Here is a 24,986-nt window from a genome sequence, read left to right on the forward strand (position 1 = left end):
CAATGACACATGGCATTGAGGAGTACACCACATCAGTCATTGGCTTCATCAATAAACATGACACAACTAGACGCCATGGATTACAGGCAACATCTGCACTGAGCTAAAGGCTAGAGCTGCTGCTTTCAAGGAGTGGGACTCTAACCCGGAAACTTACAAGAAATCCCTCTATGCCCTCGGACGAACCATCAAACAGGCAAAGCATCAATACAGGTCTAAGATCGAATTGTCCTACACCGGCTCTGACGCTCGTCAGATGTTGCAGGGCTTGCAAACCATTACAGACTACAAAGGGAAGCACAGCCGAGAGCTTCCCAATGACACAAGCCTATCAGACGAGCTAAACTACGTCTGTGCTCGCTTCGAGGCAAATAACACTGAAACATAAATGAGAGCACCAGCTATTCCGGAAGACTGTGTGATCACGCTCTCAACAGCCGATGTGAGTAAGACCTTTAAACAGGTCAACATTCACAAGGCCGCAAGGCCAGATGGATTACCAGGACGTGTACTGCGAGCATGCGCTGATCAACTGGCAAGTGTCTTCACTGACATTTTTAACCTCTCCTTGTCCGAGTCTGTAATACCAACATGTTTTAAGCAGACCACCATAGTACCTGTGACCAAGAACACTCAGGTAACCTGCCTAAATACCTACCAACCCGTAGCACTCGTGTCTGTAGCCATGAACTGCTTTGAAAGGCTGGTCATGGCTCACACCATTATCCCCTAGACCCACTTCATTTTACATACCGTTCCAACAGATCCACAGATGATGCAATCTCTATTGCCCTTTTACACCTGGACAAAAGGAACACCTATGTCAGAATGCTATGCTAACATAGTGCCCACAAAGGTCATTAAAAAGCTAAGGACCCTGGGACTAAACACCTCCCTCTGCAACTGGATCCTGGACTTCCTGACGGGCCGCCCCCAGGTGGTAAGCGTAGGCAACAACACATCCCCACGCTGATCCTCAACACAGGGGCCCCTCAGGGATGTGTGCTCAGTCCCCTCCTGTACTCCCTGTTCAATCATGACTGCACAACCAGGCATGACTCCAACACCATCATTACGTTTGCAGATGACACAACAGAGTAGGCCTGATCACCGACAACGAAGAGACAGCATATAGGGAGGATGTCAGAGACCTGGCAGTGTGGTGCCAGGACAACAACCTCTCCCTCAATGTGATCAAGACAAAGGAGATGATTGTGGACTACAGGAAAAAGAGGACCGAGCACGCCCCCACTCTCATCGACAGGGCTGCAGTGGAGCAGGTTGAGAGCTTCAACTTCCTTGATGTCCACATCACCAACAAACTAACAAACGTCCAATCACACCAAGACAGTCGTGAAGAGGGCACGACAAAACCTATTCCCGTGTCAGGAGGCTGAAAAGATTTGGCATGGGTCCTCAGATCCTCAAACTATTCTACAGCTGCACCATCGAGACCATCCTGACTGGTTGCTTCACTGCCTGGTATGGCAACTGCTCGGCCTCCGACCACAAGGCACTAACTACAGAGGGTAGTGCAAACGGCCCAGTAAATCAAGCTTTCTGCCATCCAGGACCTCTATACCAGGCGGTATCAGAGGAAGGCCCTAAAAATTGTCAAAGACTCTAGCCAACCTAGTCATAAACTGTTCTCTCTGCTACTGCACGGCAAGCGGTACTGGAGTACCAAGTCCAAGAGGCTTCTAAACAGATTCTACCCCAAAGCCATAAGACTGCCGCGGTCATCCTCCTCTTCAAAGGGGGAGACACCCTGGACCCAAACTGTTCCAGACCTATTTCCATCCTGCCCTGCCTATCTAAGGTCTTCGAAAGCCAAGTCAACAAACAGATCACTGACCATCTCGAATCTCACCGTACATTCTCCGTTGTGCAATCCGGTTTCCAAGCCGGTCACGGGTGCACCTCAGCCACGCTCAAGGTACTAAACGATATCATAACCTCCATCGATAAAAGCCAATACTGTGCAGCCGTCTTCATCGACCTGGCCAAGGCTTTCGACTCTGTCAACCAACATATTCTTATCGGCAGACTTAGTAGCCTCGGTTTTTCTAATGACTGCCTTGCCTGGTTCACCAACTACTTTGCAGACAGAGTTCAGTGTGTCAAATCGGAGGGCATGTTGTCCGGTCCTCTGGCAGTCTCTATGGGGGTACCACAGGGTTCAATTCTCGCGCCAACTATTTTCTCTGTATATATCAATGATGTTGCTCTTGCTGCGGGCGATTCCCTGATCCACCTCTACGCAGATGACACCATTCTGTATATTTCTTGCCCTTCCTTGGACGCTGTGCTATCTAACCTCCAAACGAGCTTCAATGCCATACAACACTCCTTCCGTGGCCTCCAACTGCTCTTAAACGCTAGTAAAACCAAATGCATGCTTTTCAACCGTTCGCTGCCTGCACCCGCACGCCCGACTAGCATCACCACCCTGGATGGTTCCGACCTAGAATATGTGGACATCTATTAGTACCTAGGTGTCTGGCTAGACTGTAAACTCTCCTTCCAGACTCGTATCAAACATCTCCAATCCAAAATCAAATCTAGAGTCGGCTTTCTATTTCGCAACAAAGCATCCTTCACTCACGCCGCCAAACCTACCCAAAAAATGTCATCTACAAAATAGTTTCCAATACTCTACTCAGCAAACTAGATGCAGTTTATCACAGTGCCATCCGTTTTGTTACTAAAGCACCTTATACCACCCACCACTGCGACCTGTATGCCCTAGTCGGCTGGCCCTCGCTACTTATTCGTCGCCAGACCCACTGGCTCCAGGTCATCCACAAGTCTATGCTAGGTAAAGCTCCGCCTTATCTCAGTTCACTGGTCACGATGGCAACACCCACCCGTAGCACACGCTCCAGCAGGTGTATCTCACTGATCATCCCTGAAGCCATAACCTCATTTGGCCGCCTTTCCTTCCAGTTCTCTGCTGCCTGTGACTGGAACGAATTGCAAAACAACGCTGAAGTTGGAGACTTTTATTTCCCTCACCAACTTTATACATCTGCTATCTGAGCAGCTAACCGATCGCTGCAGCTGTACATAGTCCATCGGTATTTAGCCCACCCAATTTACCTACCTCATCCCCATACTGTTTTTATTTTGTATACTTTTCTGCTATTTTGCACACCAGTATCTCTACCTGCACATGTTCATCTGATCATTTATCACTCCAGTGTTAATCTGCTAAATTGGAATTATTCACTCCTATGGCCTATTTATTGCCTATCTCCTCATGCCTTTTGCACACAATATATATATTTTAAAAAATCTACTATGTTATTGACTTGTTTATTGTTTATTGTTTAAGCCATGTGTAACTCTGTGTTGCTGTCTGATCACACTGCTATGCTTTATCTTGGCCAGGTCGCAGTTGTAAATGAGAACTAGCCAAGTTGAGAACTAGAACTTCTCAACTAGCCCACCTGGTTAAATAAAGGTGAATTTTTTTTCTTTTTTAAATAAACTCCTGAACACCTAATCAAATGGCTACCCAGACTATTTGCATTACCCTCCAGCCCCCAGCCCCCCTTTCCCCCTTTTTTACACTGCTGCTACTCTCTGTTGTTATCATCTATGCATAGTCACTTTAATAACGCTACCTACATGTACATATTACCTCAACTAACCGGTGCTCCCGCACACTGACTCTGTACCGGTACCCCCCCTGTATATAGTCTCGCTATTTTACTGCTGCTCCTTAATTACTTGTTACTTTTATTTCTTATTCTTATACATATTTATTTCAACTGCATTGTTGGTTAGGGGCTCGTAAGGAAGCATTTCACTTGTAAGGTCTACACTTGTTCTATTCGGCGCATGTGACTAATAAAATGTGATTTGATTTAATTATACTGTGTTGCAGGCCTATCATGTCACATCGTGGAGAACGTCATCTTTATATTTGTCCTTTTGTTTATCCAGACCAGTACTGCCATTGAGATATGAATCACATTTTTAAGGGAACAGTGGTATTAGGGAACTCTGGTATATCTCACATGCATTCATCAAAATAAAGTTACTCAAATGTCTTAATTGAAAGACCTACATGGCTATTTTAATCACGACTCCATTATCTCCATTAAGTTCACAGAAGACGCTGAGGCAGAGAAGCTTGAAGGGTTGTGAGAGACCATGAAGGATTCGTTAATGTCCTCTGAGTTCCCTTCTCTCTCTCATGTCTCCGTCAAAACCATCACCGACAATTATCAGTAATTATACTAAGAGTATACTGGCTGGATGAATGGAGGCTGTAAAACCATAGCAACACACTAGGCCTGCTTTTATTCACAGATTTAAAAAAACATTTGGTCACACTTTATTTGCAGATTCCCATATAGATAATGTGTAGCAGCGGAGGCTGCTGACGGGAGGGCAGCTCATAATAATGGCTGGAACGGAGTCAATGGAATGGCATCAAACACATGGAAACCATTCCACTAATTCCAGCCATTACCACGAGCCCGTCCTCCCCAATTAAGGTGCCACCAGCCTCCTGTGATGTGTAGATGCTCAAATGTTCAACAAACTATCTACTGCAACAGTTTGATGAATATAGGGTTAGGGTTAAGGTGATGGCTGGGGTTATGGCTAGGTTTAGGGTTGAGCCAGGGTGTGGAAGACACTGTTAACTATAGGTCCTTATTTGTCTTTTAAGTTATTTTGATTTGCTCTCTATTTTCTGTCTCCCTAATTGTTTAATTGTAATTACTGCCCCCTTGTTTGTCACCATGGCAACTGAAACACTTGGAGTTGCTGCACCTGAGCCTGAGGAGCTTAACTAGCTATGCTCAGTCCTGGCTCCTGCTGTTGGTAAGAACATTGATGACTGACTGTAGTAGTATTTAGTAGTGTTAGTTGCATTCAGTAGTATTAGTAGTATTTATTAGGATCCCCAATTAGCTGCTGCAGAGGCTACTCTACTTGGGGTCCAAAAAGGAAGCGAAACAGAAGAAAAATAATACATAAAGCACTACATTACAATGTAGCAGACACTCCCATCCAGAGGGACCCACAGCTAGGGCATTCATCTCAATATAGCCAGGCGAGACAACCACATATCAGAGTTGTATCACAATCACGTATCACATACTCTCTCTTCCAATCAAATGTATTTGTCAGATGCTTTGTATACAACAGGTGTAGACAACAGTGAAATGCTTACTTACGGGCCCCTTCCGACAACGCAGAGAGAAAAAACAACACAAGAATAAATACACAATGAGTCATGATAACTTGGCTATATACACGGGGTACCAGTACTGAGTCAATGTGCAGAGGTATGAGGTAATAAACAACATGCAACAATTTCAAAGATTTGACTGAGTTACAGTTCATACAAGGAAATCAGTCCTTTTAAATAAATTCATTAGGCCCTAATATATGGCTTTCACATGACTGGGAATACAGATATGCATCTGTTGGTCACAGATATCTTAATAAAGGTAGGGGCGTGGATCAGAAAACCAGTCAGTATCTGGTATGTCCATCATTTGCCTCATGCAGTGCGACACATCTCTTTATCATAGAGTTTGATTGTGGCCGGTGGAATGTTGTCCCACTTTTCTTCAATGGTTATGCAAAGTTGCTCGATATTGCAGGAACTGGAACGCGCTGATGTACACGTTGATCCAGAGCATCCCAAACATGCTCATTGTCTGATGAGTATGCAGGCCATGGAAGAACTGAGACATTTTCAGCTTCCAGGAATTGTGTACAGATTCTTGTGACATGGGATCGTGAATTGTCATGCTGAAACATGAGGTGATGGCTGCCGATGAATGGCACGACAACGGACCCCAGGATCTCATCACTGTATCTCTGTGCATTCAAATTGCCAAACATAAAATGTAATTGTGTTCGTTATCCGTAGCTTATGCCTGCCCATACCATAACCCCAATGCCACCATGGGGCACTCTGTTCACAACGTTGAGATCAGCAAACCGATCGCCCACACAACGCCAGGCACACTGTCTGCCATCTTCCCAGTACAGTTGAAACCGGGATTCATCCGTGAAGAGCACACTTTTCCAGTGTGCCAGTGTGCCAAACTGCAATCAGGTCAAGTCCCTAGTGAGGACAACTTCTTTGGTTGTGTAAACCCACAGTTTCATCAGCTGTCCGGGTGGCTGGTCTCAGAAGATCCCGCAGGTGAAGAAGCCGGATGTAGAGGTCCTGGGCTGTCCTAGGTACACGTGGTCTGTGGTTGTAAGACCGGTTGAACGTACTGCCAAATTCTCTAAAACGACATTGGAGGCAGCTTATGGTGGAGAAACGAACATTAAATTCTGTGGCAACCGCACTGCTGGACATTCCTGTAGTCAACATGCCAGATCCACTCTTCCTCAAAACTTGAGACATCTGTCGCATTGTGTTGTGTGACAAAACTACACATTTTAGAGTGGCCTTTAACACAAGTTGCAGCTGTGTACTGATCATGCTGTTTAAACAGATCCTTGATATGTCACACCTGTCAGGTGGATAGATTATCTTGGAAATGGAGAAATGCTCACTAACATGGGTGTAAAGAAATTTGTGCGCAACATTTGAGGGAAATACACTTTTTGTGCATATGAAAAATATCCGGGATCTTTTATTTTAGCTCAGGAAATATGAGACCAACACTTTACATGTTGCATTTATATTTTTGTTCGGTGTATAAGAGCTTGCACTAACATGAGTTTTCAATTAATACATTGTCACAATAGATTTGTCGTGGTAAACAAAGAAATTAAATACTTTATTTCAGTTGTAATGAATGATTGTCAAATAGTTTAATATAAAATAGGCTACAACACAATCATGATTTAGTTTCAAATGTCAAATGTGTAGCCTACAGTTAAGGAATGTTTCCTTTTACCCTCTTGATCAGAAAGGGCCATGTTTTATTAAAGGTCCCAAACAGTCATTGCGATTCCCATGTAAAACAGCCTTTTGAGTGATTAAAATATCACCCATAATATTTTAGGGGGATAGAAATGCTAAAAATGTGAGGAAATATATATTTTCTCTCATGGCTAACTACCAGGAAGTTTGAAAAGACAGGCTGAGTGCACATGGAGCTTATATTCATGAGCTCGGCTTGCCTGACAGCTCTTTGAAATGTCAAGAAACTTGGATGCAGTGAACAGAGTAAAATGATCTCAAGCAAATTTGGTGATACACAAAAAGTCAACTCAAACAACATTAAAATTGCATCAATGATGTAAAAATGTTTATACATCTCCCGTTTGGCATGTCTTTTTGTGACTCTGTTAACAGCAGCACTGAGGGATGTGTGATATGACAACTGCGTCAGAGTTTGGAACGACCCTCTGCCTCCTTTAGAATCATGCTGGCTGAAGACCTAGTTAGCCAGTAACTAGCTAACATTAGGTAAGAGAATATCATGTTACCATTGGTGTTTTAAATTAATGTTAGGTAATGTCACCTTATCCCCCCAACCCCAACCCTCTTAAGGATCTGACCCTTTTTTCAATTTTCGCCTAAAATTATATATCCAAATCTAACTGCCTATAGCTCAGGACCTGAAGCAAGGATGTGCATATTCTTAATACCATTTGAAAGGAAACACTTTGAAGTTTGTGGAAATGTGAAATTAATGTAGGAGAATATAACACATTAGATCTGGTAAAAGATAAAACATGCATTTTTCAATTTTGTATTTTTTTTCCATCTTTGAAATGCAAGAGAAAGGCCATAATATAATATTGCAGTTTAGGCGCAATTTAGATGCGGCCACTAGATGACAGCAGTGTGTGTGCAAAGTTTCAGATTTATCCAGTGGAGCATTGCAATACCGCACAGTATCAAGTCTGCCCAAATGTGCCGAATCAGCAGGAAAGAAATGGCTTTGCCGAAATGCCCACTTCTAATTTCCTTAATTTTGTCACGAGAGTCAAATACTTTCTGTGGCACACATCAGAGTCAAATACTTTCTATAGAACAAACTTCTCGTCAGGATAGGCAACCGAAATTAATAATTAATATATGTGTTATATTAAACATAGAGGAGGGAGTAAAATGTAGGCAAGCAATAAACACTTCAGAACAACTACTAGTCGAATAAGACATGGGAGAGATGACAAATATAGTCTAATACACCTGAAACAAATAGCCAAACAGAAAACTGCAGACATTACATGTGCCTCCCCCGCAATCAAACCGCTATAAAAAAATATATTTTAAAAATTAAACGCAGCCGAATGTGATAATTGGCAGCTGCCTTGAAGAACACAAATATATATATATATATATAAAGCTTTCTGATACTAAGATCAGTGAAATGTAGGCTGAACTGACAACGGAGTGAAGAGCAGAAATCTCAACTAGCAAGAAAATTGCATCAATGAAACATTGAGTGTGTGCGCGTTCACGCGAAGAGCGGGGATAATTCTGTCAGGGGGAAGATTTTCGGCACAACACCTGGCAAACCGAGAAATAAAACAGATATTGGGGAGAATACAGGCTGTTTCCAGTTTATTAATGCACAATTTGCCTAAATGGGAAATGGAAACAACCACTTCATTTTTATTCGACACTGTAGGTTTTTGTGAAAGTGTTTTTTTGTGTGACATCATTACGTCTATAGGTTATTTTAATCGACACAAGATTGTTACATGGAAACGAACCGTAGCAGTTGTCGAATCTATTTTCTATGCGAACTTTCTACAACAACAAAATATCACTGGAGAAGTTAATGGGAATAACTGCAGATGGTAGGAGATTGGTTTTGGTGCCAGGGCTCCGCTATATGCGTCAACATGGGATTGTCGTTGGGCCGTCTCACCAGTACCATTAATCCGGACATCGGGCTCCGTGTCCCGGCCGCCAGCGGGGCCACATCACACCTCGCGGAGGAGCCAACTCAACTCGTCACGGTGCCATTCAGCAGGGAGCGATCCGTCTGCCAAGAGACCCGCGTCACAGCCTCGCCAGATAAATAATGAATGGAGATATCCATCTAGACTCTAATCTAGACCCTCTACCGTCCTTTATGGAGGCAATTTGAATGGACTTGGAATAATTACTAGGAATATAAAAGATGATTATAGTAGTATAATAATAATCTCATTTAACACAATTATGGAAGCAATTTGAATGGATTTATAACTGCAGATTATGATGATAGTCATACAATATTAGCCTTATAATTGAAATAATGCATAATGGTTTCATTATAATTGACGAGATTAAAGTTTTGGATACAGCTCATTTTGTTATTGACTTTGGAATGTAATGAGTTCTACTTCATAGGACTTAAATTACAAATATAACAATACTATTTAAACAGGGAATAGGCTAGACATTGTAGCCTACACATACAGTATAAATGCGAATGTTATTTTAAATCACGAAATAAAGGCCACTAGCCTTTTGCACAAATATTTAACGAGATGCGTGTCATTATTGTGTACACTTCATGAGAACAACATCAAATATCTTTCATTTGAAATTGGATTCAGTGAAACCAAATCCCCAAAGATCATTAGGTATAGGACCTCATGCTCATCATTTACATCGACCGTTTGATTAATCAACGGTCCTGGAATCATGGGGCACACACTCCAACACACTCCATAATAAAGACGGCACCACACTTCATAATTAAAAGGGCAACACACTCTATAATCTCAGTTATGGCAAATATCTCCATTTGCTTCGGAGGTTCCGTTGGAAAACAGACACACATTTTCACAGAATATCCTATTTTTAACTGTAGGACGAACGTTTTCCTGTCCATTGGACAAATATGTATGTGATATACCACGTAGGCCAACATTTGATCCGTCTGTCTGTCTGTCAATCAGTCAAAAACAGTCTCACACACTGTCACAGACGACAGGCTCTTGCTTTTGATTAGTTTGTTGCCTAGATTGGCATATCTGCTCGATGCGCGCCTTTCTGCGCCGCGCTTCTCTGATTGCGCCCTGCTATAGGGCACGAGCTTGGGCACTGAGGTGCTGCCCATAGGCATAGAGGACTGCTGTGGCGACAGACTTAACAATGACGACAGTTTCTGTCTGTAGCTTTTCCTGAATCGTTTTGCAGACCTGTGTAAATTACCCACGAAGCAATAACAGAGCGGGTTGAGAGCGGAGTTGGTTAGACCCAGCCATAGCGCGAAGGGTCTCCCCTGTAGAATCCACTCGTGATATACATGGTTCACATCATCCTCCTCTTTCTCTAAAGATGAAGTCATGTTAAAGTCTAACCATATGTCCACTACATACAGAGGCAACCAAGACAGGGTAAAAAGCACAACCAGCGACAGAACCATCTTGGCGATCCTTTTACGCACTTTCAGACGGGACAGTGATAGCGTAATGCCAAATGTATTCGAATCTTGCGTCCGTTTTTCGTCGTTGCCCCACAGCTTCCAGCCGGTCAGCACGCTGATGACCAGGTTAAACAACACAGGGAATCCATAGAGAGAGCAGAAGAGCAGAAAGCTATATCTCTGTTTCAGTTTGACTTGGTTCCAGCTCTCCACGCACACAGTGAGGGTGATGTCCAGCAGCGACAGAGTTTGGGTGGTATTCATGAAGAGGAGCGGTATGCACAGCCCGGACGACACGATCCACACCACACAGATCATACACAGTATCCGCCGCCCGGTAAAAAAGGACCGGGCGTGTAGAGGGTTGTGCACGCTGTAGTAGCGGTTCAGACTGATCACCGCCAGGCTCAGGACGCTCGCAGACACCGACACAGCCTGAACGAACGGCACGGTGCGGCACAGAAACTCCCCGAACACCCATGCGTTGTAGACCTGGTGTCCCAGGTTAACTGGCATGCACACACACACCACCATCATGTCACACACCGCCAGATTGACCAGCAGTCTGCGGGTCGCTGACACCCCCGCCAGACCGGTCCTCTTTCGGGTGAGGACCAGAAGAGCCATGATGTTCCCTCCGAGCCCGGTGAGAAAGGACAGGGAGTACATAATCACCAACACGATGGTACTCGGTTCGTGTCCCGAAAATAAGAACAATTGCGGGTAGTGTTTGGTATCCTCCGGTAAACTCCAGTTGTTGTGCTTATGTTGAGGTCCCCCAAGTGAAATATTCGTATAAGATAAACGTCCAAAATCTGAGTAAAAATTCGTTAGATTCATCTCCCGCTTGTTCTTACATCGTTTGCGCTGTGTGGAGTGCCCAAATCAGACGCGCACACAGGTGAGACAGAGAGCTGAGCTGCGCGAAGCCCGTTTCCGCGGTGAGATGAGGATTTCACCAACACATCTTTGACGCCTTGTCGAAAGAGATCCTAATTATCTAATACCCATTGCGATAAACTGAAAAACAGGATACATTTCCCCCACTGAAGAAGTGCGGTCCTCCGCTGGAGCGAGCGCTGTAGTTCACTCGGACCCCGGTCAATGGAATATTTATCCGTGTGACTACAGGAAGCAAGAGCTGCGCTATCCCCCGCACGCACTCAGCCCTGGCCGCATCTCATTCTAAAAGTTGTCGCATCCTGAATAAACTCTGTTTCACCTTCTCAGTTGTCCTCTTTCACCTGCATGACAGAAGGAACCGAGGAATCTCCATCTGTCTTCGTCCCCTCTCCTATACCGTACACAGGTATGGATAGATGACAGCTAACTCTTTTGACTGGATCCATTGACCTCACCTAAGATACTAATTCTGATCAGTGAAGGGAAAGTGAGTGGAAGAGGGCCGATGGGAGGTGGCAAGCTTTTGCAATGGAACGCTTCCAGAAATTCATAAAACCCCGAAAGGATTGCGTCTCTCTCTCTCTCTCTCTCTCTCTCTCTCTCTCTCTCTCTCTCTCTCTCTCTCTCTCTCTCTCTCTCTCTCTCAGACCGATGAATAGCGGCATCAACTTGTCCTATAATGTAGGCACCGGAAGTGACGCACATGCATCTTTTACACTGTAGCTTGGTGATGATGGTGCTGAAAAAAATATTTTCACACTTCACATCATCATGGGTGTTGAGCTATAAGATTTGGATGATATACAAGAAGAGGTAGGCTATAAGAATGCAATCAAACTGTAGTCTGTGCCATGGCAACCACTGAAATCTTAATGAAGTGTCTAGAGATTATGTTAGAGGGATGCTGTGCTACGCCATGCTTTCCTCATGCCCAAACTCTGGTCCGTCAATCACACACACCACCATCATGTCACACCACCAGATTGACCAGCAGTCTGTGGGTTGTCGACACCCCCGCCAGACCGGTCCTCTTTCGGGTGAGGACCAGTTGAGCCATGATGTTCCCTCCGGGCCCCATGAGGAAGGACAGGGAGTACATAAATGTTTTAGGCCTACCCACACACCAGCAAGCCCACACAGGTGTGTAGAATCCACAACTGCTGTGCTTGGCAAGGCTCACTTGGAGTGGCGCTCTTCACCAGTGGTGGTGCTGAAGTCGCAGTCAGTGCTTTTCTTGCACTGAGTTGCGGTGATTTTCCAAGGTCCTGAAATCGGATCTTCAGGCACCATTTGAAAGGCAGGCACACAATTAAAGTTACCTCAGGTTGAGTCTCCATTTTACCTTGGCCTTGTTCCATAGACGGGTTGCCTGACAACATCACGAAAATGATGCGCAGGCATCAATGTTGCAGAATGCCTGTTGTTAGGATCATATAAATAGAATGAATAGAAGCTCAGAAGCTCTAACCCTGTCAATTTGACTGGTAGAATCATGGTTACACTCGCAATGGATGCCTGGTATTGTGATGCAATCATTTCCAAGGTTATGTAGAATGTTCATTCAAATGTTATTAACTGATGTGGCTCTTGCGATGGAATGTATTTTTTTGTAATGTCAGTTGAGTTAACTCAACAAATCACAGCACAGATTGAATGGTACACTTCCCGGTTTTACTTCCTGGCGTTGGTACACTCAAAATGGCTACCAGTCTACCCATAGATGCGGTAAAGAGGTCAATGGAACTCGACCCAAACAATGGAATTGCTATGGAAACTCATGGGGAAAGATGCTGTGAGGGAAAGATCCCAAATCTCCTCATTCGCCCCCAGCAAAATTTGCCTACATTTAGGCTATTGATTATATGTCTATTTCACGTTATGTTGTAAAAATCGTATAATAGTATAATATGGATGTCAACCCCAATACATGTTCATGTCATCTTCACCAATTAACAGTATTGCAGTTAAAAATGACTTTGATTAACACCACAATTTCCTGTATGCTAGCTATGCTACCAGATTTTACAAACAGGAATTAGCATTTAGAAGTCACTTTTTATAAACCTGTAAAGGAACAACTTCTAAAATGTTATGCAGCGAAACAGCCCAAAATATTGGACTTTAGTAATTGGACTTTAGTAACCACATTGTGGGCCTGTTACAATACATATTTTAGATCAAATCGGTTGTTAGATCAAATTGGTTGAATGTGCGCCAATCTGGTGTCCTTCTTCTGTCCCCCACGGTCTGCGTTAGACTGACATCTTTAATACATATTTTATCATTGACCTGAAAGGGGCAAATCCAATACAACACATTACTGAGAACCACTCTCTATATTTTCAAGCATAGTGGTGGCTGCATCATGTTATGGGTATGCTTGTAATCGTTAAGGACTGGGGAGTTTTTCAAGATTAAAAATAAATGGAATGTAAACACAGGCAAACACAGGCAATGTCCTAGATGAAAACCTGGTTCAGTCTGCATTCCACTAGACACTGTGAGATGAATTCACCTTTCAGCAGGACAATTACCTAAAACACAAGACCAAATCTACAGTGGAGTTGGTTACCAAAAAGACAGTGAATGTTCCTGAGTGGCCGATTTATAGTTTTGTTTAAAATTTTCTTGAAAATCTATGTCAAAGAATGTTTGTCTCACAATGATCAAGAACCAATTGAAAACAATAATGGGAAAATATGCACAATTCAGGTGCAGAAAGCTCTTAGAGACTTACCCAGAAAGACTCACATCTTTAATCACTGCCAAAGGTGGTGTTACAAAGAATTGACTCAAGGATATTTCAGTATTTTATTTTCAATAAATTAGCATAAATGTCTTAAAAATATGTTTTTACTTTGTCATTATGGGTTATTGTGTGCAGATGGGTGAGATAAAAAAAATCTATTTAATCCATTTTGAATTCAGGCTTTAATGCAACAAAATGTGGAATAAGTCAAGGGGTATGAATAATTTCTGAAGGCTATGCATTGTGAGCTAACTGTTAGCTAGCTTGTCGCCCATCTTGCCCAGTTGCGATGGGGCTGTTTTCTGAGAGCGGGTAGAAAATAAAAATCCAGACCCAGACCCTGTCTCCGAGGGAGCAAAAAGAAGAAGAAGGAGATGAGAAAGATGAGTCAGAGAGAGAAACTCATGAGCCACGATGTGAGGGAGTACCAGAGCAGGTTGTCACTGCTAGCTGTTCCACAGCCACCGTTAGCTGCACTGTTAGCACAGCCACCACTCCCTCTGATTTAAGCCAGTCACCTATTGAAGAACCAAGGCGCCCTCTTCTTCTGCGTTATCCAGCCACAAAAGTTGGACAGCAGGATCGCTGTTTCAATCGTAGATGGTATGAGGATTACAAATGGCTGGAATATAAATGCATAAATGTCTTAAAATATGTTTTTACAGAAAAAAATCTATTTAATCCATTTTGAATTCAGGCTTTAGCAACAAAATGTGGAATAAGTCAAGGGTATGAATAATTTCTGAGGCTAGAATCTTGCCCAGTTGCGATGGGGCTGTTTTCTCTATTTCAAAGGACTGTGCTTTCTGCTTTGCATGCCACCACTTTCAACGTCCAGGAAACCATGGTGGAGAGAAGGAGGCATTTCCCCACGATGGCTACCAGAACTGGCAGAAGGAGAAAAGTTTGTTCAAGACGCACAACGCTAGTGTAGAGCATAAATATTATATATATATAAATATTCAATGACAGCGTGGAATGAGTGGACTATTCAGAAAGAATTTGGCTCAACAATATGCAATGCTCTAAGTGATGGACATTCGAAAATAGTCTGAGAGAACAGAGAGTATATGAGAACAGTTGTGGAGTCATTGTGTTACACTGAATACCAGGGACTTTCACAGAGTGGAGACAGAAGACGAACAGGGAAACTTCCTTGAACTTTTACAGGTCATAGGCAAATTCGACAAAACAGTTGCACAGAAAATCTCAGATTATCCTAGAAATGCTAAGTACACACATCATGCTATACAGAATTAAATACTAGACATTATGGCAAATATGATTATGGATCAGATGAGTGGTGAATTACAAAAGGCCAAACTATTTGCATTGACGGTAGATGAGAGTAAGGACCTCAGTAAAACGGAACAAGTGTCTGTGGGGGTGCGTTAACGTAACAAATTATGAAGTTGTGGGGGAATTTCTTCATTTCACTCCAGCTGATGGATCAGATTATGAGTCCCCTTTCACTACGATCAAAGAGACTCTTAGTAAATGTAACATTGATCACACGGCCTGTATTGCTCAGTGTTATGACGGCGTGGCCGTCATGTCCAAATGTCTGCAACGAGGTCCAGGAGAAATTCAGAGAAGAGGCCCCTCAGGCAATCTACATTCATTGCCACGCACACCGTCTTAATCTTGTTTTGGTGGACTGTGTCAGAACCATGAAACCAGCGGGGGATTTTTTTGTTATTGTGCAAGACATGTACAAGGTTTTCTCAGGCTCATTTGTCCATGCCCATTTCAAAGGCTAGGGGGCAGTATCCTGAATTTCCGGATGACTGATGTGCCCAAAGTAAATAGCCTGTTACTCAGGCCCAGAAGCTAGGATATGCATATAATTGGTAGAAGTGGATAGAAAACACTCTGAAGGTTCTAAAACTGCTAAAGGAATGTCTGTGAGTATAACAAAACTGATATGGCAGGCAAAAACCAGAGGAAAATCCATCCAGAAATGTGTCTCTTTTGAGGTCACAGGCCTTTTCAATGCTAGCCTATGGGATATACAAAAAAATAGGACCCACATTGCAATTCCTATGGCTTCCACTAGATGTCAACAGTCTTTAGAAAGGGTTTCAGGCTTGTTTCTTGAAAAACAACAAGTAGTTGTAGTTTATCCAAGGTGTTCTCATCAGGACAGGTATACTTTTGGCGCGTGTGAACGAGGGTACGTTCTTCTTATTTTCCTTTTCTATTGAACACCCTTCTTTCCGTCTGAAATATTATCGTTTATTTACATATTAGGGTACCTGAGGATTGATTAGAAACATTGTTTGACTTGTTTGGATGAAGTTTTACCGGTAGCTTTTTGAATTCCTTTGTTTGCATGTTGAAGGAGTGGATTACTTAAATCAATGGCACCAACTAAACTGACTTTTTGGATATAAAGAAGGACAAAACAAACCTTCATTGTGTAGCTGGGACAGTTGGGATTGCAAACAGAGGAAGATCTACAAAGGTAAGTGATTTATTGTATTGCTATTTGTGATTTTTGTGAAGCCGGTGCTGGTTGGAAAAGTATTTTGATGTGGGGCGCTGTCCTCGGATAATTGCATGGTATGCTTTCGCTGTAAAGCCTTTTTGAAATGTGACAACCCGGTTGGATTAACTTCTTAAGCGCACCCGACATGCAGGCGTCCCATCTAGCCTTCTGGAAATGCAAATGCGCTACGCTAAATTCTAATAGCACTCGTTAAAACTCAAACGTTCATTAAAACACACATGCAGGGTACTGAATTAAAGCTACACTCGTTGTGAATCCAGCCAACAAGTCAGATTTTTAAAATGCTTTTCGGCGAAAGCATGAGAAGCTATTATCTGATAGCATGCAACACCCCAAAATACCTGAAGGGGGCGTAAAACAAAATAATTAGCATAGCCGGCGCTACACAAAACGCAGAAATAAAATATAAAACATTCATTACCTTTGACAATCTTCTTTGTTGGCACTCCTAGATGTCCCATAAACATCACTATTGGGTCTTGTTTCGATTAAATCGATCCATATATACCCTAAATATCGATCTATGAAGAGTGTGTGATCAAGTAAAAAACAGCGTTTTAAAACGCAACGTCATTTTTAAAAATTAAACAAAGTCTACGATAAACTTTCACAAAACACTTCGAAATACTTTTGTAATCCAACTTTAGGTATTAGTAAACGTTAATAATCTATCAAATTGATCACGGGCGATGTGTATTCAATAGCTCCACGTCTTAAAATCATGGTCGGAAATTTCTCATCCAAAACATCCTGTCGGAGACCGGAAGGAATGGGCTCTCTCTTACTCGTTTGACCAAGAAACAAAGCCCAGGCAATTGACAAGACTGGCGACATCCTGTGGAAGCTGTAGAACTTGCTATCTCAGCTCCATGTAATTTGGTTTCCCATAAACAATACATGCAAGTGGCGCATTGATATATTTTCCAGATTTTGGTGATCAGTTTTTCTTCCGCTTTTCGATGAAACACACGTTATGTTATAGTCACATCCATAGAAACGTCAGAGTGTTTTCTATCCACATATACTAATCATATGCATATACTATATTCCTGGCATGAGTAGCAGGACGCTGAAATGTTGCGTGATTTTTAACAGAATGTTCGAAAAAGTAGGGGGTAGGCTTAACAGGTTTTAACAAGAAGTTAAGCTTTTAAAACTAGTTAGGGATAGGCGGGACGCAAATGTCTCAACTGGCCAATTGCCAAGGAAAATGCAGAGCGCCAGATTCAAATAAAATACTATAAAATTCAAACTTTCATTAAGTCGCTCTGGATAAGAGCGTCTGCTAAATGACTTAAATGTAAATGTAAATGTAAATCACACATGTAAGATACTCAATTAAAGCTACACTCGTTGTGAATCCAGCTAACATGTCAGATTTTAAAAATGCTTTTTGGCGAAAGCATAAGAAGCTATTATCTGATAGCCTGCAGCATCTGCACCAGCAGTAAACAAAGGAGTTAGCATATTTCAACCCTGCAGGCGCTACACAAAACGCAGAAATAAAATATAAAACATGCATTACCTTTGACGAGCTTCTTTTGTTGGCACTCCAATATGTCCCATAAACATCACAATTGGTCCTTTTGTTCGATTCATTCCGTCTATATATATCCAAAATGTCCATTTATAAAGCGCGTTTGATCCAGAAAAAAAACAGTTTACAAAAAACGCAACGTCACTACAAAATATCTCAAAAGTTGCCTATAAACTTTGCCAAAATATTTCAAACTACTTTATTAATCCAACTTTAGGTATTTTTAAACGTTAATAATCGATCAAATTGTAGACGGGGCAATCTGTGTTTAATACAGGAATGAAAACAAATCAGCTCTACTTTTCACGTCTTGCGCAACTCACAAAAGTGTACCGAGTTCCTAGTTGGCCTACTTCTTCATTGCACAAAGGAATAACCTCAACCAAATTCCAAAGACTGGTGACATCCAGTGGAAGCGGTAGGAACTAAAGACAGGGTCCTAAGAAATATCCCTTGGCAATAACAAATCAGGGAACAGAGAGAGGCAAAAAACAAAACTTCTGAACAGTTAGTCCTCTGGGTTTTGCCTGCTACATAAGTTCTGTTATACTCAGACATGATTCAAACATTTTTAGAAACTTCAGAGTGTTTTCTATCCAAATCTATGAATAATATGCAAATCTTATATTCTTGGCATGAGTAGCAGGAAGTTTAAATTGGGCACGCTATTTATCCAAAAGTGAAAATTCTGTCCCCTAGCCCCAAGAGGTTTTAAATGATGTAAGACGTTTGTATCATTGCAACCTTAAAGGACATTAAGTCTCTCTCTGGATGAATTCCAAACATCCTCATTCTACCCTGTCATTGACCGACTGGCGAATGAAATGACCCAACGCTTTTCCACAGAAGCAGGTGCAGTTCTCATAGCAACGTCAGCCCTCAACCCCAAGCATGACACATTCCTTGAAAAGAACATCCTTGTGCCCATGGCACAGCACTATGGAATCAGAGAGGACAATCTGCTGGCTGAGGTGCACCAAGTGCGCCGGCTTTTGGAAAGAAAAATGAACAGGGCGAAACAGTTAGCAGCACACTGGAGTTCCCGTCCATGCTTAAACCTTACAAAGACTTCTTTGTGGATATCTATAATATTTTACGCATATCTGTCACACTGCCAGTAACCGCAGTGTCATGTGAGCACAGTTTTTCTTGCATGCGGTGTGTAAAAACCTACCTGAGAAACAGAATGGCAAACCCTCAACTCAGCAACCTTGCCTGCCTGTCCATACACATAGAAAGAACCGAGGCCCTGGATGTCCAGAAGATTATACACTCATTTGCACTGAACCACAACAACAGATGCATCGTCCTTCTATTAAACAACACTTGGTGATTAACTGAAAGGCCTTTTTTTATTGACAGAACGCGCCTGTCTGGTGGTGGGAACATGATTCAATCTGATCTGGATCTGGATGGAACAAGAAGACACATGCATATTGTCGACCAGTCGGCCTATAAATATTACTGCAATAGAAATATAATCGCTAGGATTGTGATGATAGATGGCTTGTTTTACACCATGTGTGCACAGTCGACAGGCACAGGCACAATGCACTTCTTGTTGTAGCTGCACTGTAGATATTATTCATTTTATTTCTGATGTTGTGATAGCCATTTCATCCAGGACATTATTACCAATGTTGTTTGATTATGCATGTGGAATAAATGCACTTGTTGTTGTCACATTTTGGATGTATTGTGTTGTTATTGCCGAAAGACTTCAGCATTGGACAGCACCCAAGCTGTCTGGTGCAGAAGTCTTTCAACTTTGCACATGAAAGATGTTTTTGTCACTGCTTTGTGGTCACTTGTATTAGGCTTATAGATATTTTGTTGAATATTCTTTGGCCAAATTCAATTAAGAACTACATTTTATTGAATGTGCTGTATATCTGCTTTCATTGAAAAAACAAGAACTTCCTTATAATGTATAAGTCATGAAAATTGACTATTTTCTTAGCACCCCCACGTATTGGCCAAGCTCCCCCTTAGCACCGGGAGAGAAAAAAGCCCGGCGCCGTGCCTGCTCTCAAAATTTGTGCATAAATGTGTTTACATCCCTGTTATTTAGAATTTCTCCTTTGCCAAGATAATCCATCCACCTAACAGGTGGGGCATATCAAGAAGCTGATTAAACAGCATGATCATTACACAGGTGCAACTTGTGCTGGGGACAATTAAAGGCCACTTTAAAATGTGCAGTTTTGTCTTACAACAAAATTCCACAGATGTCTCAAGTTTTAAGGGAGCATGCAATTAAGATGCTGACTGCAGGAATGCCCACCATAGCTGTTGCCAGAGAATGTAATATTAATTTCTCTACCATAAGACGCCTCCAACGTTGTTTTAGAGAATTTTGCAGTACATCCAACCAGCCTCACAACCGCAGACCATGTGTATGGTGTTATGTAGGTGAGCGGTTTGTTGATGTGAACAGAGTGCCCCATGGTGGTGGTGGGGTTAGGGTATGGGCAGGCATAAGCTATGGACAATGAACACATTGCATTTTGTTGATGGCAATTTTAATGCACAGAGATACCGTGACAAGATCCTGAGGTCCATTATGGTACCATTCATCCACCGTCAACACCACGTTTCAGCATGATAATTCACTGCCACATGTCGCAAGGATCTGTACACAATTCCTGGAACTTCAAAATGTTCCAGTTCTTCCAGAATGGCATTTCCCCTGCACCTGCTTCCCGACTCACCGCCCCATCATTACATATAGCTAGGTTCATTTACATCTGTGCTGCTTGTTTAAATGAGAGGTGTCTGATTGGAGCTTATCAAGGCTGATCCCACTGTGATTCCTGGTTAATGGAGACGGTGGGGGTCAGTGTGTGTGGCTTAGGGAGTGCGTGTGTGTGTTTGAGTCTGTGTTTGCCTAGGCGTGCATCGGTATGTGTGTTTGTGCATTGTGGTGTGTGTGTGGATAATGTAAGATGCCTATCAGACATTAACTGCATAACCTTCCTCTTCAGGGCATTGTTTGTTTAGAAATGGTTGCAGTGAGAGACACAATTACACAGTGAGTCATTACCTGTCTCTACACCACTCGCCCCCTTCCCCCCCTACTCTTATTATGCATTTTAACCCCGCTGTCTGCAGGCGATGTGAGAGGGGGAAGTTATTATGCATTTTAACCCCACTGGCTGCAGGCGATGTGAGAGGGGGAAGTTATTATGCATTTTAACCCCTCTGGCTGCAGGCGATGTGAGAGGGGGAAGTTATTATGCATTTTAACCCCGCTGTCTGCAGGCGATGTGAGAGGGGGAAGTTATTATGCATTTTAACCCCGCTGTCTGCTGTCGATGTGAGAGGGGAAGTTATTATGCATTTTAACCCCACTGTCTGCAGGCGATGTGAGAGGGGGAAGTTATTATGCATTTTAACCCCGCTGTCTGCAGGCGATGTGAGAGGGGAAGTTATTATGCATTTTAACCCCACTGTCTGCAGGCGATGTGAGAGGGGAAGTTATTATGCATTTTAACCCCACTGTCTGCAGGCGATGTGAGAGGGGGAAGTTATTAAGCATTTTAACCCCACTGGCTGCAGGCGATGTGAGAGGGGAAGTTATTATGCATTTTAACCCCACTGTCTGCAGGCGATGTGAGAGGGGGAAGTTATTAAGCATTTTAACCCCACTGGCTGCAGGCGATGTGAGAGGGGAAGTTATTATGCATTTTAACCCCGCTGTCTGCAGGCGATGTGAGAGGGGAAGTTATTATGCATTTTAACCCCGCTGTCTGCAGGCGATGTGAGAGGGGAAAGTTATTATGCATTTTAACCCCGCTGTCTGCAGGCGATGTCAGAGGGGGAAGTTATTATGCATTTTAACCCCACTGGCTGCAGGCGATGTGAGAGGGGAAGTTATTATGCATTTTAACCCCACTGGCTGCAGGCGATGTGAGAGGGGGAAGTTATTATGCATTTTAACCCCGCTGTCTGCAGGCGATGTGAGAGGGGGAAGTTATTATGCATTTTAACCCCACTGTCTGCAGGCGATGTGAGAGGGGAAGTTATTATGCATTTTAACCCCACTGGCTGCAGGCGATGTGAGAGGGGGAAGTTATTATGCATTTTAACCCCGCTGTCTGCAGGCGATGTGAGAGGGGGAAGTTATTATGCATTTTAACCCCGCTGGCTGCAGGCGATGTGAGAGGGGAAGTTATTATGCATTTTAACCCCGCTGTCTGCAGGCGATGTGAGAGGGGAAGTTATTATGCATTTTAACCCCGCTGTCTGCAGGCGATGTGAGAGGGGGAAGTTATTATGCATTTTAACCCCACTGTCTGCAGGCGATGTGAGAGGGGAAGTTATTATGCATTTTAACCCCACTGGCTGCAGGCGATGTGAGAGGGGAAGTTATTATGCATTTTAACCCCACTGGCTGCAGGCGATGTGAGAGGGGGAAGTTATTATGCATTTTAACCCCACTGGCTGCAGGCGATGTGAGAGGGGGAAGTTATTATGCATTTTAACCCCGCTGGCTGCAGGCGATGTGAGAGGGGAAGTTATTATGCATTTTAACCCCACTGGCTGCAGGCGATGTGAGAGGGGAAGTTATTATGCATTTTAACCCCGCTGGCTGCAGGCGATGTGAGAGGGGAAGTTATTATGCATTTTAACCCCACTGGCTGCAGGCGATGTGAGAGGGGAAGTTATTATGCATTTTAACCCCGCTGGCTGCAGGCGATGTGAGAGGGGGAAGTTATTATGCATTTTAACCCCGCTGGCTGCAGGCGATGTGAGAGGGGAAGTTATTATGCATTTTAACCCCGCTGTCTGCAGGCGATGTGAGAGGGGGAAGTTATTATGCATTTTAACCCCACTGTCTGCAGGCGATGTGAGAGGGGGAAGTTATTATGCATTTTAACCCCGCTGGCTGCAGGCGATGTGAGAGGGGGAAGTTATTATGCATTTTAACCCCGCTGGCTGCAGGCGATGTGAGAGGGGAAGTTATTACGCATTTTAACCCCACTGGCTGCAGGCGATGTGAGAGGGGAAGTTATTATGCATTTTAACCCCACTGGCTGCAGGCGATGTGAGAGGGGAAGTTATTATGCATTTTAACCCCACTGTCTGCAGGCGATGTGAGAGGGGAAGTTATTATGCATTTTAACCCCGCTGTCTGCAGGCGATGTGAGAGGGGAGGTTATTATGCATTTTAACCCCACTGTCTGCAGGCGATGTGAGAGGGGGAAGTTATTATGCATTTTAACCCCGCTGTCTGCAGGCGATGTGAGAGGGGAAGTTATTATGCATTTTAACCCCGCTGTCTGCAGGCGATGTGAGAGGGGGAGGTTATTATGCATTTTAACCCCACTGTCTGCAGGCGATGTGAGAGGGGGAGGTTATTATGCATTTTAACCCCGCTGTCTGCAGGCGATGTGAGAGGGGAAGTTATTATGCATTTTAACCCCGCTGTCTGCAGGCGATGTGAGAGGGGGAGGTTATTATGCATTTTAACCCCACTGTCTGCAGGCGATGTGAGAGGGGGAGGTTATTATGCATTTTAACCCCACTGTCTGCAGGCGATGTGAGAGGGGGAGGTTATTATGCATTTTAACCCCGCTGTCTGCAGGCGATGTGAGAGGGGAAGTTATTATCCATTTTAACCCCGCTGTCTGCAGGCGATGTGAGAGGGGAAGTTATTATGCATTTTAACCCCGCTGGCTGCAGGCGATGTGAGAGGGGAAGTTATTATGCATTTTAACCCCGCTGGCTGCAGGCGATGTGAGAGGGGAAGTTATTATGCATTTTAACCCCACTGGCTGCAGGCGATGTGAGAGGGGGTAGTTATTATGCATTTTAACCCCACTGGCTGCAGGCGATGTGAGAGGGGAAGTTATTATGCATTTTAACCCCGCTGTCTGCAGGCGATGTGAGAGGGGGAAGTTATTATGCATTTTAACCCCACTGTCTGCAGGCGATGTGAGAGGGGAAGTTATTATGCATTTTAACCCCACTGGCTGCAGGCGATGTGAGAGGGGGAAGTTATTATGCATTTTAACCCCACTGGCTGCAGGCGATGTGAGAGGGGGGCATTTTAACCCCACTGGCTGCAGTTATTATGCATTTTAACCCCTCTGGCTGCAGGCGATGTGAGAGGGGAAGTTATTATGCATTTTAACCCCGCTGGCTGCAGGCGATGTGAGAGGGGGAAGTTATTATGCATTTTAACCCCGCTGGCTGCAGGCGATGTGAGAGGGGAAGTTATTATGCATTTTAACCCCGCTGGCTGCAGGCGATGTGAGAGGGGAAGTTATTATGCATTTTAACCCCACTGGCTGCAGGCGATGTGAGAGGGGTAGTTATTATGCATTTTAACCCCGCTGGCTGCAGGCGATGTGAGAGGAGAGGGGAAGTTATTATGCATTTTAACCCCGCTGTCTGCAGGCGATGTGAGAGGAGGGAAGTTATTATGCATTTTAACCCCACTGTCTGCAGGCGATGTGAGAGGGGGAAGTTATTATGCATTTTAACCCCGCTGTCTGCAGGCGATGTGAGAGGGGGAAGTTATTATGCATTTTAACCCCACTGTCTGCAGGCGATGTGAGAGGGGAAGTTATTATGCATTTTAACCCCACTGGCTGCAGGCGATGTGAGAGGGGAAGTTATTATGCATTTTAACCCCGCTGGCTGCAGGCGATGTGAGAGGGGAAGTTATTATGCATTTTAACCCCACTGGCTGCATTTTAACCCCGGCTGCAGGCGATGTGAGAGGGGGAAGTTATTATGCATTTTAACCCCGCTGTCTGCAGGCGATGTGAGAGGGGAAGTTATTATGCATTTTAACCCCGCTGTCTGCAGGCGATGTGAGAGAGGGAAGTTATTATGCATTTTAACCCCGCTGTCTGCAGGCGATGTGAGAGGGGGAAGTTATTATTATTATGCATTTTAACCCCGCTGGCTGCAGGCGATGTGAGAGGGGGGAAGTTATTATGCATTTTAACCCCGCTGTCTGCAGGCGATGTGAGA

General features: G+C 43.6%; 1 protein-coding gene across 1 annotated transcript; it reads right to left on the bottom strand.

The window, feature by feature from the left end:
- Positions 1 to 9,830: 9,830 nt before the first annotated feature.
- On the bottom strand, positions 9,831 to 10,973 carry LOC124038777 (gastrin/cholecystokinin type B receptor-like). The gene has a single exon (XM_046354843.1). It carries the CDS (start codon positions 10,971 to 10,973, stop codon positions 9,831 to 9,833), a length of 1,143 nt encoding a protein of 380 aa, XP_046210799.1.
- Positions 10,974 to 24,986: the final 14,013 nt, after the last annotated feature.

Source organism: Oncorhynchus gorbuscha, linkage group LG06, assembly GCF_021184085.1.
Source record: "Oncorhynchus gorbuscha isolate QuinsamMale2020 ecotype Even-year linkage group LG06, OgorEven_v1.0, whole genome shotgun sequence".
Classification (NCBI taxonomy): Eukaryota; Metazoa; Chordata; class Actinopteri; order Salmoniformes; family Salmonidae; genus Oncorhynchus; species Oncorhynchus gorbuscha.